This window comes from Alligator mississippiensis, chromosome 2 (genome assembly GCF_030867095.1).
Source record: "Alligator mississippiensis isolate rAllMis1 chromosome 2, rAllMis1, whole genome shotgun sequence".
Lineage (NCBI taxonomy): Eukaryota > Metazoa > Chordata > Crocodylia > Alligatoridae > Alligator > Alligator mississippiensis.
Window position 1 is genome coordinate 13,739,156 of NC_081825.1, and position 18,902 is coordinate 13,758,057.

Here is an 18,902-nt window from a genome sequence, read left to right on the forward strand (position 1 = left end):
TGAGCAGGAAAGCTGCTGGGATCAAATGACCCCAGCAAGGTGGCCATCAAGACCAGCTGTGGTCTCACCAAGGCTGAGTACAGCGGGAAGATGACATCCTTAGCCTTGCTCAGGATGCAGTGGGAGATGCATGCTAGTGTTTGATTAGCTCTGCCAGCTAATCACCAACCCTCGCTCTCCCGCATGCCCCAGACTCTGAGGTGTGGGATACAAGGGCGATATGGGTGTCAGCTCCTCCTCGTCCTTTTGCTCACAGTGCCTAGTCCTAGCCCTAAACATCCATTTCTTCTGTTACAAAGTCCTAAAGTGAAATCTGGGACACAGTATTTGAAGATTTAGGGGGGGCGGGGAGTTACGCTGAGCACAAAAAAAAAACCAAAAAAAAAATCCATCAGTGGTTTGTATCAAAACTCAGTTTTCTTGCTGACACTTAAATTCAGGGGCCAAAGGAAAAGCAATAAAAACCAAGTGGTTTTGCAGCCTGAAACTTGATAAGAGTAAGTCAGGCTTCTCACTAATATGCTGAAGGCTTCAACACCTGTTCAGATGGAAACAGACCACTTCTAGCTAGTCTCTTTTTCTAAAAGAAAGAAGCACTTACACTGCTGTGGCGAGGAGAAATCTAGTATAACACTGACATCAATCAGCCCCGAAGCAAAAACCATCAGCGGAGAACCGTTCCTGCAGCCCTGGCACGTGCCCTGCGAGCCCATCCCCAGGGACTGAGCTGCCCGCCTTCACGGGGCTCCCTCCCCTTTGCCCACGACACGGCTCAGCAACCAATGTTCATCTCTGACCCAGATTTGCATAGTTCACAGTCATGGAGATTTCCCTGCTTCTCTGAGTTGTTATAAATGCTTCGGTTCAGTACTTCAGGGTATCCAGACTGTGGACTAAACTCCTTCCCATGGTGGTGCAATCACCTACCATGGAGATCTTCAAAAGGAGACCAGACAGTCACCTCCCTGGGGTCACTTGACCCCAGTTGTCTTCCTGCCTAGTGTAGGGGGACTGGACCCGCTGATCTTCGAGGTCCTTCCAGGCCCTCACAATCTATGAATATCTTTATTGATACAACGGCAGGTATCACTCAGGCATGTTAATGAATAAACCTCCACATTTTCATTAACACATCACTTAACCACGCCTGTTCCGCTAGGTATATGTTTGAAGAAATTGGTTATCCTTAGTGTTAGTGTCACACTAGATGATAATGTATTTTTACACTGTGTCCAAGAGAGGGCAGCCTGTGTCTTATTCACTGGAGCATTGGCAATGCTGACTTCGCACTGTGAAGAGAGGAAACACAAGAACAGAAAACACCGGGCACGGTCTAACTATGCAAATCCTCTGCAGGATACAACTAACTGTCCTGGAGTGTTAACCAAATCTCACGTCAACAATGTTTATGAGTAAACGGATATCAGATTTGAGTCTAGTGACTGTAATGTGCATTATTTAAATCTCTCCATAGAAAACAGCAGTCTTTATATGTCAAAGACATTGCCATGACACATTCTGCATTGACATACTTAATGGGGTTTTAGGTTCGGAACATGAATTACAAACTCCCTCTGGACAAGATGGGGAAGGTGACATTCAGGACATTCCCATGGAGAGAGGACAGGACTGAAGGCACTCAGGAGCTACTGGGAACAATCCCACGGCCTGAGTTATGCAGCACGTGAGGTGAAATGATCATAAGTATCCCTTCTCATCTCAAAATCTCTGAATCCATGGGCATGGACTCATCAAGTTACTGCAAAAAAAAGCAGGCAGCATGTCACTTCCCATGTTACCCCATGGTACACCCACGTGCACACGCCGCCCCTGCAGAGCAAGAACGCTGGCCAGCTCTGTTTTCATTAACAGCACCCCCACTTGCATTCGTGGGTCCAAAGCCTCTCTGTTCTTCACACTGACCTTTTCTTCAATGAAACAGCTGCTTCCTCTGCCTAGTAGGAGTGCCAGCAGAAGAGATCGCCAGGTCAACAGGTAACTTGAGTTTGGGAGCCCTCGCACTTGTCAGCCCACAAGCCTGTTCTCTCATCATGTCCAGATTCCCGCAGTGAGAGGTGGCAGTGACTGAAATCATGACGGGAACTTGGCACTGGACTCTAAAGCCTTGTCTGCTCTCGGTTATACCAGTGTCAACTCCATTGTGGTATCCATCTGGAGCAGCACAGAGCAGGACCTGACCCTTCCCCTGAGCATGACACAACATACTTGCTGTGAAGTACTGTGTGTCAAAAAAGCAATGCTAGCACCTTACAAGATGGCCTAAGACACAAAGAGCTGTGGGTTTGCCCCAAGACAGCAGCACATTAGATACAACCATGATACCCATGTGACAGCTGTCTCCATCTCCTGCACTCCTCACGAAGCCAGGATCAGCTCGTGCCCCCACAGGTAGTCCCACATGCCTTGCTGGCAGTCGCTGGGGTGCTGCAGAGACAACCAAATCGCTGGAGAAGCTCCTGAACTCGCACGCGGAGTCCATTTGTTACACTGAAGCCCCAGCCTGGGCCAGGACAGTCCATCCAGGGAGGATGCAGGGATGCCTCTCCCAGTCAGTGCGAGGTGCTGGACATCATTACTGTCAGGGCCAGGGACAGTGAGAAGTATTACTCATCTTTACGTATTTGGTCACACACATGCAGGGGCCTCAAAATGTCGCTCCCTCCAATCTCCTGGCTCAGGACATGATCATCCCTGTCTAAATCATCTCATCCAAGTGTTTATCCAATCCTCTCTTAAAACCTTCCCAGGATGAAGATGCCACAACCCCTCTAGGCAAGCTGTTCCAGTACTTAACAACCCGCAGTGTGATGAAGTTGTTCCTAATCCCCAACCTCAGTTTCTATTAGTGCAAGTTAGAAATGTTACTTCTTGTCCTGCATTCAAGAGGAGGGAAAAAGTTTCTTGCTTTTGACATTTCCATTCATGCAAATGGCTTCTTTCACCCCATCGCAACAAGGCAGATGGAAGGAGGAATCTTTTTTCCAAGCAACATCTTCAGTACAAAAACCCTTCCTCCTTCCAACCACCTCACAGGACATTTAGTCATAGCAGGCAGCCAGGAACTCAGATCTACAAAGCACTGACTGCTATAACAACACCAACTCCCTGTCGCGTGGAGATGCAGGCTCTGCTGGAGATCCTGTACAAGGGCAGCTTGGGATTTCTTGCTATGTATCCCTGCTGGGGTGGGCAGGCTGGGTTTGTGAGAGGATTTGCAGGGTAGTGTATCCTGGGAAGCGGTACCTCCCATTTTCAAAACAGGAAAAAGAGGAAATCTATTTAAATTCCATGCTGAATTCATACAATATGAAATACGTTTTGACAGCTCGGCCTTCTACTTCATTTGCACACACGTTCCTTGCAAATATGATTTTACTCACTACAGTTTAGTGCAGGGGTGGGCAAAATACAGCCCGCCGGGCTATTCTATCCCACCTGCGGGGCCCCTAAAAAATGTATAAAAATTAATATTTATATGCCTCTGGCTGCCTCTCAAGTGGCTCTCTAGGGCTTGCCGAAACTCAGTAAGCGGCCCTCTGCCCAAAATAATTGCCTGCCCCTGGTTTAGTATCTGTTAAAACAGAAAACTCTCATAAATTTGGAGGAGGATGGGACCTTGGGGGCCTGGCTACTGGATTTGGGACTTGCTAGTATGATTCATGATGGTAAATTTATTCGGGGCTGGAATAAAAAAAAATGTTGTGGGTAATTACCTTCCCTTTTATTCAGAGGAGAAGAGCATGCACGATTTGCAGACATCTGTTGAAAAAAAAACCAAAAAATCATACCGCATTTTCCTTACCATATTTCCTGGCAGATTGTGTGTGTGAGAACCAAAATTTAAAAAGATAACAATGCAATGAAAGTGCCTTCCTCAGGCAAAATGCTTCATGTCCTGGGAAATGTACTAGCAGGCCAAAGTTTGGGATCTTGCTCTTGTCTTCATGTTGCACAAGATTTCTAAGGTGTGGACTGATAAAAGGAGCAAGAAGGGAGGCAGTCACTTCCTCTATGGCTCCTCTAACACAGGGAGATCACAGCACTGACCGTGTGTCCAGCAGGACTTGTCCAGTACGAGTTTAACAAGTTGGCACAAAATAAGTGCTTGTTCACAACCCTCTTCCCACCCACTTGTGACAAACACCAGCTCAGCACAAAGTGAAGGGGCTCCATCAACCCGCTGTGTCTGCCCCCTTCAACACGACATGCCTTTCACAGCTTATTTTTAGATCACTTGCAAATCATCTCTGAGCCAAATTTGCATGTTTTACACCCGGTCAACGCCCTCCTCATGCTCAGAGCCAGTATAAGTGCTCCAGGGCACCTGGTCCAGACTGGTGATCGGTGCAGGCCAGGCACACATACCAAGATGGCATCACTGGCTCCCCTTCTCTGCCTCCTGGTGCTCTGGGTCCAGGGTAAGCAGCAAACTGGGAGCTTCACTATAGTAAAACCATTCTTTTCACAAACATGAATAGACCTAGGAAGTGGGTTTTTGGGTGCTTGAAAATGCTCAGAGAAATGCACTCCCTTCACAAGGAGGGACTGCCATGGAGTCAAAAGACGTACTGAATTTCTATGACCAGCATCCAAAGGCCACTGGAATGAACACAAATTTTTCCGTGGATGTCCACAGGCTGAGGCTGTAACTCTAGATGAGCAATGAAGAAAAAATGAGAAGGAAAGAAGCACTTCTGGCTGCACGTTAGCATCTCAGCCAAGAGACAAACTCACTCAGTTCTGTAAGAAGGCACACAAGGAGCATTGCTAAAGCATCCAGATTGTCTAGCCGGGTTACTTAGCCCAATGGAGACCTAGGTTACTTCAACTTTTGTTTTTACTTCTAGGTTCCTCCGGGCAGATTGTGCTGACTCAGACCCCAGAGTCCCTGGCGGTGTTTCCAGGAGATCAAGTGACCATCAAGTGCAAAGCCAGCTCCAGCCTTGCTGATAGTAGCTCTTGGAGTAGCTATCAGCAATTAGCCTGGTACCAGCAGAAACCTGGACAAGCTCCAAAGCTCCTCATCTATGGTGGTTCCACACAGCAGTCGGGAGTCCCAGCCCGGTTCAGCGGCAGTGGCTCTGGCACCGATTTCACTCTCACCATCAGTGGTGTTGAAGCTGAAGATGCTGGAGATTATTACTGTCACCAGTCCCGCAGCTCACCTCACACAGTGATACAAACCCATACAAAAACCTCCCCAGGCTGCCCAGCTCAGCATCGCAGCTGCTTCCTGAAGACTCACTTGATTGAACAACTGCTACACTCAATACCAGCTCTGGGGATTTCCCAGGACACAAACACGTCACTGTCTGACCCACAGATACCACCACGCTGCCCCTGCTGCCCAGCCTGCAGGACAGATCAGTCCAGGTGCACAGGCCAGGGGAGTTTGCTCCCAAGTCTGAAGTTTAACCTCACCTAAACTAGGGGCTCTTTTCTTCTTCCAGTGTAAAGTTTATTTACTTCCTGAACACCAACCAATCCCTTTTTCTCCCCATGCCACAAACACTGTGGCAGGCAGGGCCAGCCGGGGGCTTTACAGGCAGCGCCACTGCAGGGAGGTCTGGGTCTAGGCTGGGACGGCTGCAGAGGCTGCAAAAAAAGTCCCTGATGCTCTTGTCGCCCAACATGGAAGATGCAGCAAATGCCACTAACAGGATAACATGGAGCCACACATGGCATTTCTCTGACGCATGCAAGCAGGATGAGGGGCATGGGCCTTTTGGAGGAGGGGAAGGGTCAGAAGATGTGGATTGTCTAGTCTTGAAGAGTCTGTGGTAGGAGTTGTTTTATCCAGGTCCCCTTTTCCACTTCATGGGGCTGGTCTCTGCATCTCTCACCCTGCAATGAGTTCCCTCCAGCAGGCTGACTGCATCTCAAGAGCATAAATACTTGCTTTCCTTGGAGTATTTCTTCATTTACACCCAGTCACTCAGGTCTGGGAGCAAAGGAGGGGAGGGCACGGATAGTAAAGAAGTTTTTCCTTATGTCCAGTTGAAAATGGTCTTCAGGCATTTTGTGACCTTGGACCTTGTCTTTTTTGTCTGTTCACCAGGGCACCCCACTTCTCCCAGTTCCTGGTGCACACCCTTTATATACATGTAGGCCACCACCACGTCACCCCTGAGCCTCCGCTTCTCGAGACTGAAGAGTCCCATGTTTCATTTTCAAATGTTTCTGATGTTCTAAAGCATACGATATGTATTTTATCCTGGAACAACTTCCACGTGCTGACATTTTATCCGTGTTCATGACAAAACAAAAGTTTGAGCACTGGGCATCTCCCGGGGATTTTCAGCCCTAGACAGAATGCAGTAGGTGATGAAACCATTGAAGTTGAGCTTCCAATTAACAGCCAACAGACGGCAGCACTTCCCCTACAAATGCAACCATCTGAAATCCAAATGTCATTCAAAGTAAATATAGTAAGAAGTTGCATACGTTCAGAAATATGAGCTCTGTGAATTAATTCTCTGCTGATCTATGCAGGATGCAAGTAACATCCACGGGGCTGGATCCACATTTTTTCCCCATTTATCGAATCCCCTTTCCTTCCAGTAGCTGCCATGGCTTAAACAAGCTAGTTAAACCAGAGCCAATCCCATGGACTAAAAAGCTTTCCTCGCATCTTCCTAGGGCAGATTTAGTCCATGACAAAGAGAATGGGGCAAGACACCCAGGATACTTAGAGCAGGCTGATCTTTCTCTGTTGCTGTGAGTGGCTACAAATAAATTGTCCCCCTCTCCCTCATTTACTGATTAGCACCTAACACCTCAGAGCCCTGCAGATGATCACATCATTTTAGTTCATCTGACTGCTGGTGGCTTGTGTAAGCATTCATATTAACAAGGTACTTGCCTTACAAGGCCGTATATCATGGTCTGGAACTTGTCTTTGACATGAATCTGCAAACACAATCAAAGAATGTCACTGGTTGCTAGTCCGATTATAAACTATTATATTCATGAGTGGAAGAAAAGTATGATTGTAAAGGCACAGATCTAGGTGGCAAATGGAAAGTCAAAGGGTATTATTGTATTGCATGAAGCGCATTGTCCTTCTTTGATTATATCCAGTTTGCACCTCAGTCTTTAGCTGGGACGTCTTTATGAATCAGGATCCAGAATTCACATTAGTCTTTCTACAGACTCAGATGCAGAGCCAGTTCCAGCACTTATTTCTTAGACAGATGATTCCCAACATCTAGATCTCCCAAATCTTCCTATTAACTGTCCTTTTAACCAGGTCAGTCCAGGCCAACAGAAGTAGATCTGGAAGTGATTTCATCTCACAGTCAACAGGGGGAACGCTGAGTTTGTAGGCGATGATTATTGCCAGGAGCATGACAGCTTCCTGAGACAGATCTGGACTAAATCTCCCCATGCTGATCAATTCAATGTAAAAGTGATTTCCTGCCTAAAGTCACCTTCTCAAGGCAACTGCTGCCCTGGCTTTGGGACCTAGTACTGACCAGCCTTTCAGCCCCTCTGCTGGAGGCAGTCATCTCCCCGTACTCCCACTTCTTCCTCTCCAACGAAGAGGAACCACTTTCAAGCCCAGGCATATCTGTTAACAATGTCACACAGATGGGCTCTCTCCTGCTGCATGAGCAACGGGGACATTTTCAGCAGCCACATCTTCAGCTCCAACACCTGTACTCTGGCCACTAGTCACGCATTGTTTCATCACAACTAACGGTCAGGAATTCAGATCTACAAAGCATCAAGATCGTATTAATAACAAGACACTGGAGGGGAGACAAAGACTGCTTGAGAACCTTTACCAGGATAACTTGGAGCGTGACTTAGTGGGCAGGACAACATTACAATAGTCCTGTAGATCCCCAGCTGTGGGCATCCCATGCTTACAGTGAGATGTTGGGGATTGCCCATTTCTGGTACATTTCTTATACATTATTATACTTGGGAACTACTCTCATTATGTGCGACTCCTTCCCTCAGAAGCTTTAGAGTAATTCTCTGCTGAGCTTCCTTTCACCTTTACATTTAGGGAATCAAAGCATCCAGGACTCCTAGAGACAGCCACAGAATAAAAGAAAAAACACTGAAAAAAAAGGGTCTCTTATGTTTTTGCCTTCAGAAGCATCCTAAGTGCCATAACGAATAAACCTTGGGGAAGTATCCTCATGCAAAACCAAAAATTAAGAATATTGCTGGAGAAGTTACTTGTTCAGCTCTGAGGAAATTCAGAGTTCAGAGCCTCACGGCTCCAGGACTTCTAGCACAAGAATGAGAGAGGAGCAGGAGGTAAAAGGGTGACCTGCAGCTGCACCTCCCCAGCCACAGGGAGATCAAAGCAGTGACATCAGGTTGACAGACACAGTTATAATGTCAACGTAAGTATCGGCACCCGACAAATCACCAACCGAGCTCACTTTTCCAGCCCCCTCTGGTAAATGCCATTACAGGAATCTGGCAGACAAGTTTCCTTGGGTGAATTTAATATCTTTTATTAGACCAACCCAAATGGTTGGAGAATAGTTATTAAGCAAGCTTTCAGGTCAAAAACCCTTCGTCAGGCTAAGGAAGCTGCAGCAGTGGGTGTGTGCTCTTCCTGGATGGGATGACAAGTGAAGAAGCCAGGGGCTGGGGAGTCAGTTGCCAGGCAGATTGTAATGTATCAAAAATCCAATGTCTATGTTTAGTCCCTGATCTCTAGTATCCAGCAGGTCGATGAAATGGAGCTCATAGGCTCGTCTCTGGGATGTGTTGTGTAAATTTCCCTTGAGGATCAGGACTGAGAGATTGGAGAGAGAGTGGCCCTCCTGTGAGAAATGTGCCCCCACCGGTAATTGAGTGTTTCTGTCTTTGATGGATTCCCGGTGTGCATTCATTCTGGTGCGCAGTTGTTGTCTGGTCTCTCCTACGTATCTTCCATCAGGGTATTTGGTGCATTGGATGAGGTATACTACATTTCTGGAGGTGCAGCTGTAAGATCGTGGGATGCTGATGGCTCTGTTGTGGGGTGTAGTGATAGTGGGGGTGGTGGAGATGTGGGGGCAGGTTTTGCATTTCTTGTCCTCGCATGGTCTGGATCCTTTTGGTGTGTTCTGGGGCCGAGGAAGTTTGCTTCTGGTGATGAGGTTGGCGAGGTTCAGTGCTTGTCTGAAGGCTAGGATGGGTGGCTCTGGGAAGATCTTTTTAAGAATAGGGTCCCTTTCTAATATGGGTTGCAATTTTTTGAGGATTTTCCGTACTGGTTCAAGGGATGGGTGATAGGTCATAACCAGCGGTGTGCGATTTGTGGGTGTTTTTCTTCTGTACTGCAGCAGTTCTTCACGTGGTATCCAGGTGGCTCTTTCAAACGTGCAATCTACCTCTGTGGAGGAGTGTCCTTGCTGGGTGAAAGCCTTTTTAAGATTGGTGAGGTGGCGATCCCGGGTGTGCTCTTCAGTACAGATGCGGTGGTATCTGAGGGCTTGGCTGTATATCACAGCTTTTTTGGTGTGTTTAGGGTGATTGCTGGTTCTGTGCAGATATGTATGTTGGTCTGTGGGTTTCTTGTATACTGTGGTCTGTATTTTACCCTTCTGGATACTGATCATTGTGTCTAAAAAGGAGATGTTGGTGCTGGAGTATTCTAAAGAAAATCAGATGGAGGGATGGTGACTGTTGAATTTCTGGTGGAACTCAATCAGAGATTGCAGGTTCTCAGTCCAAATGATGAAGATGTCATTGATGTATCGTAAGTGCAGAAAGGGTTTGGTGGAAAAGGAATCTAGGTCCTAAACTCCTTATTTACAACAACTCCCATGGATCTGCTCCAGGGCTTCCCATGTCTGCACCCAGGTAGGGCCTGGAATCTGGGCTACACTCACGCCAAGAAATCAGAGGGTGGGAATATCAATACTGATGGGAAACCTTTCCAATAACAAGGGGAATTCAATTTTACTTATTCCAGGCAAAGATGGACAGGGCAAAGGCTAAAAGAGCCATGTAAACCAACCACAGTGAAAGTTAGACATGAACCAAAACACTTTGTGGGGATTGTAGGAGAATGGCAATGGAAATTATAACTTACACTACGTGGTAATTATTGTGCCACTTTCCATAATGGCTAAAGAATATTACCAGCTGATCTGTTAATTAGCTCCAAAAAGCCCTAAGTGACACTGTTCTGTCTGCCCTACACAGACACCTCTCAGCATTAGCTAGCATAACACATGCTGGCTACGGACTGTGAGGGGGGAGAGGGGTCAGGCAGGTCTCTGCTGGAGCTCCAGCCAGGGAGCAGAGAGGTGCGACACTCATGCCCTGAAGCAGACAGTCCTGCCCAGAACTGCAAAGCTTCTGGGATCACTTCAACTGGTTTATGTGTAATGTCTGTCCCTAGCCTAAATGACTAACTGAAAACAGGGAAAGAATGAAGGGGGCAATTGAAGAATAGGAATTATATAAAGAAGCACGAGGTAATGCTTATAAAAAAAAATAAATCCCCTGGAGTTTCTCTCTCGTGCGCATCACCCCGAAACCCATTCACTGTTAACTTCTTTATCCATTTAGACTCAAATGGAAAGACTATCTGGGCTCAGACTCGATGCTGGATGGAGCACAAGTGTGGAGTCTGAGTCCAGATAGTCTTTCTAGGACAGAGGCACCCAGCATGACAGAGGTGTACCAGTACCGACTGACAGAAAAACCTGTTTGTGCTGTTCAGTTCGGTGTCGCAGGGGTTTTGTGAACAGACTTCTGAGTCGCAACAAAGCCCATTCTGTGCCCCCTCCACAGCCTTCATCTTAGCCTTTCTCTTCATCACAATAAGGAAGTAAAGTCTGGTGACACGATGTTGGCCATGATTACAGCAAAGGTCCAATAAGAAGGGAAATAAGTGCAGGTCTAGGATGAGCAATGACTTCCTTTTTAATTAAGTGTATCATCACACCTCATTTAACTCCAGTCATTAGCCAAGGGCATGTCTGGACACACTGTAGCTGGGTCTGGGTAAGCTTTTGGGTAGACGATCACATGCAAAAAGCCAATAGCATGAACTTCTGTGTTATGGCCAAGAAATGGCAGCCCATAATTTCTAATCTGGAACCTCTCTCATTCTAGAAAATGAATGCAACAAGAAGCAAAACCCCAGACTCGCAGGGCTGAAAGGGACCTCAGCAGGTCCCCTGCTCAGGACAGGAGCATCCATATCTAAACCTCATCGTTCAAGTATCTAACTTGGTCTGAAAAAATTCTGAGGATGGAGAGGCCCTAACATCTCGAGATAGCCTCTTCCAGTACTTAACTGCCCTCATAGTGGTAAAGTTCTTCCCAAGATCCAATTTCAATTGCCCTTGTTGCATTTTAGAGAATCACTGGGAACAAACAGTGCAAAAGCAAGGAAATAAGTTGGTGTTAGGGAAAATAGTCTCTCTCTAGGATACAGAGAGAGACTTTTTCCTCTAGGGAAGGCAGCTTTTTACACATAAAACCCAACATCTCCAACAAGGAGATACAGCAGGAAATCAGACCGCTTGGAGACTCCGCACTTTTTCCTATAACCCTATTACCTCAATCCCAGGGAAGGTCTTAGAAAAGTTTATTAAAGAGGCCATCCTTAATGGACTGGCTGATGATAACATCCTGAGGGATAGCCAGCATGAGTTTGTTGTGGGTAGGTCTTCCTTGACCAAATCTCATTTCCTATTATGACCAGGTGACCTATCACCTGGACAAGGGAGAAGAGATTGATGTCATATATCTTGACTTCAGAAAAACCTTCAATCTAGTATCCCATGATCACCTCTTGGCAAAAATGGCCAATTGTGGCTTGGGTCCACCATGATCCACTGGCTGGGGAATTCACCTTTGGTTGGACCCAGAGGTCAATCATCATAGTGCCCTGTGACCTGTGGGGTACCCCAAGGCTCTGTCCTTGGACCCATATTGTTCAACATCTTCATTAATGATGTGGACATCGGAGTCGGAAGCAGGATGGCCATGTTTCTCGATAACACCAAACTTTGGGACAAAGCATCCACACCTGAGGACAGGAAGGCGATCCAGGCTGACATTGACAGGCTCAGGAAGTGGGTGGATGAGAACCTGCTGGTGTTCAACACTGAATAATGCAAGGTTCTGCACCTTGGGAGGAAAAACCTGCAGCATCCTTACAGGCTCGGCAGTGCTACGCTGGCTAGCACTACGGTAGAAAGAGACTTGTGGGTCATCATTGACCACAAGATGAACATGTGCCTTCAATGCAATTCTGCAGCTAATAAAGCAACCAAAACACTGGCTTGCATCCATAGATGCTTCTCAAGCAAATCCTGGGACATCATTCTCCCCTTGCACTTGGCCTTGGTGAGGCCACAGCTGGAGTACTACGTTCAGTTTTGGGCTCCACAATTCAAAAAGCACAGGCTCGGGGGGGACCTGATGGCCACCTATAAGTTTATAAGGGATGTTCACCAGGATCTGGGGGAACGTTTGCTCACCAGAGCACCCCAAGGGATGACGACGTCAAACAGTTATAAACTACTGCAAGACCATTTTGGGCTGGACATAAGGAAGAATTTCTTTACTGTCCAAGCCCCCAAGGTCTGGTATAGCCTGCCATCAGAGGTGGTTCAAGCACCTACATTGAACATCTTCAAGAGAAAATTGGATGCTTATCTTGGTGGGATCCTATTACCCCAGCTGACTTCCTGCCCTTCAGCAGGGGACTGGACTCGATGACCTTCCAAGGTCCCTTCCAGCCCTAATGTCTATGAAATCTATGAAACCCATCCAGCTCTCAGCGACCCTGCTATCAGCACTGAGAGGTTCCAGTCTAGCTCCACTGGCACAAATCTGGGGTTACTAAGAGCAGTAACTGGCCCTTTGCCTCGACTAAAAAACCTGTTTCTAGTGGCAAAATGACCACACACAGACATCCATGCCCCTTGTCACACCACACTCATGCCCTGGAGCAGACAGTCCTGCCCAGAACTGCAAAGCTTCTGGGATCACTTCAACTGGTTTATGTGTAATGTCTGTCCCTAGCCTAAATGACTAACTGAAAACAGGGAAAGAATGAAGGGGGCAATTGAAGAATAGGAATTATATAAAGAAGCACGAGGTAATGCTTATAAAAAAATAAATCCCCTGGAGTTTCTCTCTCGTGTGCATCACCCCGACACCCATTCACTGTTAACTTCTTTATCCATTTAGACTCAAATGGAAAGACTATCTGGGCTCAGACTCGATGCTGGATGGAGCACAAGTGTGGAGTCTGAGTCCAGATAGTCTTTCTAGGACAGAGGCATCCAGCATGACAGAGGTGTACCAATACCGACTGACAGAAAAACCTGTTTGTGCTGTTCAGTTCGGTGTCACAGGGGTTTTGTGAACAGACTTCTGAGTCGCAACAAAGTCCATTCTGTGCCCCCGCCACAGCCTTCATCTTTGGTTTTCTCTTCATCACAATAAGTAAGTAAAGTCTGGTGATATGATGCTGGCCCTGATTGCAACAAAGGTCCAATAAGAAGGGATAAGTGCAGGTCTAGAGTGAGTAATGACTCTGATTTAATTAAGCCTATTATTACATCTCATTTAACTCCAGTCATTAGCCAAGGGCATGTCTGAACACACTGTAGCTGGGTCTGGGTAAGTTTATGGGTAGACGATCACCTGCAAACAGCCGATAGCATGAACTTCTGTGTTATGGCCAAGAGATGGCAGCCCATAACTTACTTACAGCTTTTGGCCACAGGCACCCTACTTGCTTGCAAATAATGATTTTTTCTTTTGAAAACATCTAGTTGGTCTAATAAAAGATATCACCTCTACCACAAGTCCCGATTCCTTTTGCCTCTAGACCAATACAGCTGCAACCTGGATCATTGGCTTAGTTCCCTTGACACAGTGCTCTGGATCCAGGGTATAAGTAAACAAGAAGGGGTCACAAAGTGAACCTCTCCCCCTCTCTCAAATCCCACTCCAATCTCCTTCCCCTGATTTATCTGGTCTGCTTTTTTCCCTGCCCTCTGCTCACTGCCCAATCTGCTGCTCAGCTTTCTGCTCCCTGTCCTATCTGCACTGTGCTCCCTGCTCCCTCCCTCATCTGCTGCATGCCACATACAGAGGCTGCCTGCGCACTTGTGGCATACATGTAACAGATTGGCCACCCCTGAATTAAAGTAAGGGAAGGTGGGATGCAGCAAGTTATAGCTGCTGCTGGTTTGAGAAACCTAGAAGCACAGTGGAGTAAAGGCCAAGCACAACTTCAGGAGTGATGCAAACCTTGGGTCCCTCTACTTCAATGCAACACTAGTTCAGAGACTTGTGGGGCCGAGAAAACTATGAATAATTAAATTTAGATCAGAACAAAATCCCTGCCTAAATCCCCGTATTAGCATCACAGAAATAAGAAGAGGAAGGACAAGCACTGAAGGCCTGATCTAAAAAATAAATAAATAAATATAAAACCTCACTGACCCTCAATGGAAAGAGTCTCATTCACTTCAGGGAACATGGGATGTGGCCTTAATCTGAATGGACGGGTAAGAGGGAATAGCATGGGTGAATAGTTTACTCAACAAAAGTGCAGCTTGGGTTGGTCCTCAGCTGCTTTTTCATTCAGGCTGGATTTTCTGAACAGCTTTGTCCAAAAAAGAAAGAAAAACTAAAGGGAAGTGTAAAACCCATGAGCGGGGCTGGTCCTGCCTCTTCCTACTCAGCACCCTAGGACAAGGCACCCTCTGGGGATGTGGATGCTCTTGGCTGAAAGCCCTTGTCTGCTGCAGGGGACTTGAACCTGCACCTCTCACAGCAGGCATCCCACAATTCAGCCCTAGCCCCCGTCTAAGTGGCCTCCAATCCATTTCCCCGGCCGGATCTGTTGCTATGCTTTCTCCGTCCTGCCCTGCTCCCTGGCCAATCTGCTGCTCTGCTTTCTGTTTCCCACCTGATCTGCTACCCTGCCCATCCAGGGTGGATGCAGGGATGCCTCTCCCAGTCAGTGCGATGTGCTGGACATCATTACTGTCAGGGCCAGGGACAGTGAGAAGTATTACTCATCTTTACTTATTTGGTCATATCTACTTCCCTTGGATTGGCACAGGGAGGTGGTTCGTTCAGTCTAAAAAGAGACACAAGCCTTTCCTCTGCTGGCTCTGTTGTGTCTGAGCACACAAGGCAAAGGACAAAAGTCTGTCACATAAGTTTCCACTACTTACATTGAGCCCTTGATAGTTCAGGGATGTTTTCAGCCCCTTCTCTATGGCAGGGAAGCTGCACACTCTTAAACAGGGTACTACATTGTCCAGATCACTAAACATACCCCCTCCTCCTCTACAGCATCCAGAGACTGTGTTTGGGCCACGTGCATGCACCGGCACCGAGACTGCTCTTACACGAGCCTGGCAACTGGCTCTTGCTTTCCCACAGGGGAAGGCAAAAACCCCACACCAATCCTGACTGGAGAAGACATGTCCCCTGACCCCATCCTGGTAACTGGAGTGACCCACAGAGCATGAACACCAGCTGGGCACATAAAAGGCCTCTCAGGACCACGCTGAGCACCAGCACATGTGCAGGGGCCTCAAAAGGTCATTTCCACCAATCCCCTGGCTCAGGACATGATCATCCCTGTCTAAATCATCTCATCCAAGTGTTTATCCAACCTGCTCTTAAAACCTTCCCAGGACGGAGATGCCACAACCCCTCTAGGCAAGCTGTTCCAGTACATAACCACCCACAGTGTGATCAAGTTGTTCCTAATCCCCAACCTCAATTTCTATTAGTGCAAGTTAGAAATGTTACTTCTTGTCCTGCATTCAAGAGCAGGGAGAAAGTTTGTTGCTTTTGACATTTCCTTTCATGCAAATGGCTTCTTTCACCCCATCGCAACAAGGTAGCTGGAAGGAGGAATCTTTTTTCCAAGCCACATCATCAGTACAGAAACCCTTCCTCCTTCCAACCACCTTACAGGACATTTAGTCATAGCAGGCAGCCAGGAACTCAGATCTACAAAGCACTGACTGCTATACCAACACCAACTCCCTGCCGCGTGCAGATGCAGGCTCTGCTGGAGATCCTGTACAAGGGCAGCTTGGGATTTCTTGCTATGTATCCCTGCTGGGGTGGGCAGGCTGGGTCTGTGAGAGGACTTTGCAGGGCCAGTGTATCCTGGGAAGCGGTACCTCCCATTTTCAAAACAGGAAAGAGAGGAAATCTATTTGAATTCCATGCTGAATTCATACATTACAAAATACGTTTTGACAGCTCAGACTTCTACTTCATTTGCACACACATTCCTTGCAAATATGATTTTACTCACTACAGTTTAGTGCAGGGGTGGGCAAAATACAGCCCACCAGGCTATTCTATCCCACCTGCGGGGCCCCTAAAAAATTTATAAAATGAATATTTATCGGCTCCTGACTGCCTGTCATGTGGCTGTTGAGGGCTTGCCAAAACTCAGAAAGGAGGCTCTCTGCCCAAAATAATTGCCCAACCCTGGTTTAGTATCTGTTAAAACAGAAAACTCTCATAAATTTTGAGAAGGGTGGGACCTTGGGGCCTGGCTACTGGATTTGGGACTTGCTAGTACGATTCATGATGGTAAATTTATTTGGGGCTGGAATAAAATATGTTGTGGGTAATTACCTTCCCTTTTATTCAGAGGAGCAAAGCATGCACGATTTGCAGACATCTGTTAGGAAAAAAAAAAAAAAAAGCATATAATCATACCCCATTTTCCTTACCATATTTCCTGGCCAATTGTCTGTGTGAGAACCAAAATTCAGAGAGATAATAACGCAATGAAAGTGTCTTCCTCATGCAAAATGCTTAATGTCCTGGAAAATGTACTAGCAGGCCAGTGTTTGGGATCTTGCTCTTGTCTTCATGTTGCACCAGATTTCTAAGGTGTGGACTGATAAAAGCAGCAAGAAGGGAGGGAGTCACTTCCTCCATGGCTCCTCTAACACAGGGAGATCACAGCAGTGACCGTGTGTCCAGCAGGACTTGTCCGGTACGAGTTTAACAGTTGGCACCAAAATAAGTGCTAGTTCACAACCCTCTTCCCACCCACTTGTGACAAACACCAGCTCAGCACAAAGTAAAGGAGCTCTGTGAGCCTGCTGTGTCTGCCCCCTTCAACACGACATGCCTTTCACAGCTTATTTATAGACAACTTGCAAATCATCTCTGAGCCAAATTTGCATCTTTTATACCCGGTCGACACCCTCTCCATGCCTCAAACCAGTATAAGTGCTCCAGGGCACTTGGTCCAGACTGGTGATCGGTGCAGGCCAGGCACACGTACCAAGATGGCATCACTGCCTCCCCTGCTCTGCCTCGTGGTGCTCTGGGTCCAGGGTAAGCAGCAAACTGGGAGCTTCATTATAGTAAAACCAACCTTTTCACAAACATGAACAGACCTAGGAAGTGGGTTTTTGGGTGCTTGAAAATGCTCAGAGAAATGCACTCCCTTCACAAGGAGGGACTGCCATGGAGTCAAGACTTACTTAATCCCCATGACCAGCATCCAAAGCCCACTGCAGTGAACACAAGTTTTTCCGTGGATGTCCATGGGCTGAGGCTGTAACTCTAGATGAGCAATGAAGAAAAGACGAGAAGGAAAGAAGCACTTCTGGCTGCACATTAGCATCTCAGCCAGGAGACAAACTCACTCAGTTCTGTAAGAAGACACACAAGGAGCATTGCTAAAGCATCCAGATTGTCTAGCCGGGTTACTTAGCCCAATGGAGACCTAGGTTACTTCAACTTTTGTTTTTACTTCTAGGTTCCTCCGGGCAGATTGTGCTGACTCAGACCCCAGAGTCCCTGGCGGTGTCTCCAGGAGATCAAGTGACCATCAAGTGCAAAGCCAGCTCCAGCCTTGCTGATAGTAGCTCTTGGAGTAGCTATCAGCAATTAGCCTGGTACCAGCAGAAACCTGGACAAGCTCCAAAGCTCCTCATCTATGGTGCTTCCACACGACAGTCAGGAGTCCCAGCCTGGTTCAGCGGCAGTGTCTCTGGCACTGATTTCACTCTCACCATCAGTGGTGTTGCAGCTGAAGATGCTGGAGATTATTACTGTCAGCAGTACTTCAGGTCACCTCACACAGTGATACAAACCCATACAAAAACCTCCTGAGGCTGCCCAGCCCAGCACCACAGCTGCTTCCTGAAGACTCACTTGATTGAACAACTGCTACACTCAGTACCAGCTCTGGGGATTTCCCAGGACACAAACACATCACTGTCTGACCCACAGATACCACCACGCTGCCCCTGCTGCCCATCCTGCAGGACCGATCAGCCCAGGTGCACAGGCCAGGGGAGTTTGCTCCCAATTCTGAGATTTAACCTCACATGAGCTAGGGGCTCATTTCTTCTTCCAGTGTAATGTTTATTTTCTTCCTGAACACCAAGCAATCCTTTTTCCTCCCCATGCCACAAACACCGTGGCAGGCTGGTCCAGCCTGGGGCTTTACAGGCGGTGCCACTGCAGGGAGGTCTGGGTCTAGGCTGGGACGGCTGCAGAGGCTGCAAAAAAAGTCCCTGATGCTCTTGTCGCCCAACATGGAAGATGCAGAGAATGCCACTAACAGGATAACATGGAGCCACACATGGCATTTCTCTGACGCATGCAAGCAGGATGAGGGGCATGGACCTTTTGGAGGAGGGAAAGGGTCAGAAGATGTGGATTGTCTAGTCTTGAAGAGGCTGTGGTAGGAGTTGTTTTATCCAGGTCCCCCTTTTCCACTTCATGGGGCTGGTCTCTGCATCTCTCACCCTGCAATGAGTTTCCTCCAGCAGGCTGACTGCATCTCAAGAGCATAAATACTTACTTTCCTTAGAGTATTTCTTCATTTACACCCAGTCATTCAGGTCTGGGAGGAAAGGAGGGGAGGGCATAGATAGTAAAGTTTT

The 18,902-nt window shown here is 47.3% G+C and overlaps 1 protein-coding gene across 1 annotated transcript; it reads left to right on the top strand.

Moving 5' to 3' along the window:
* The first annotated feature begins 4,390 nt into the window (after positions 1-4,390).
* LOC102571982 (immunoglobulin kappa light chain-like) lies at positions 4,391-18,123 on the top strand. Its single transcript, XM_059721152.1, has 4 exons — positions 4,391-4,439; positions 4,869-5,194; positions 6,514-6,520; positions 17,768-18,123. The coding sequence occupies exons 1-4, from the start codon at positions 4,391-4,393 to the stop codon at positions 18,121-18,123; spliced, it is 738 nt and encodes a 245-aa protein (XP_059577135.1).
* Positions 18,124-18,902: the final 779 nt, after the last annotated feature.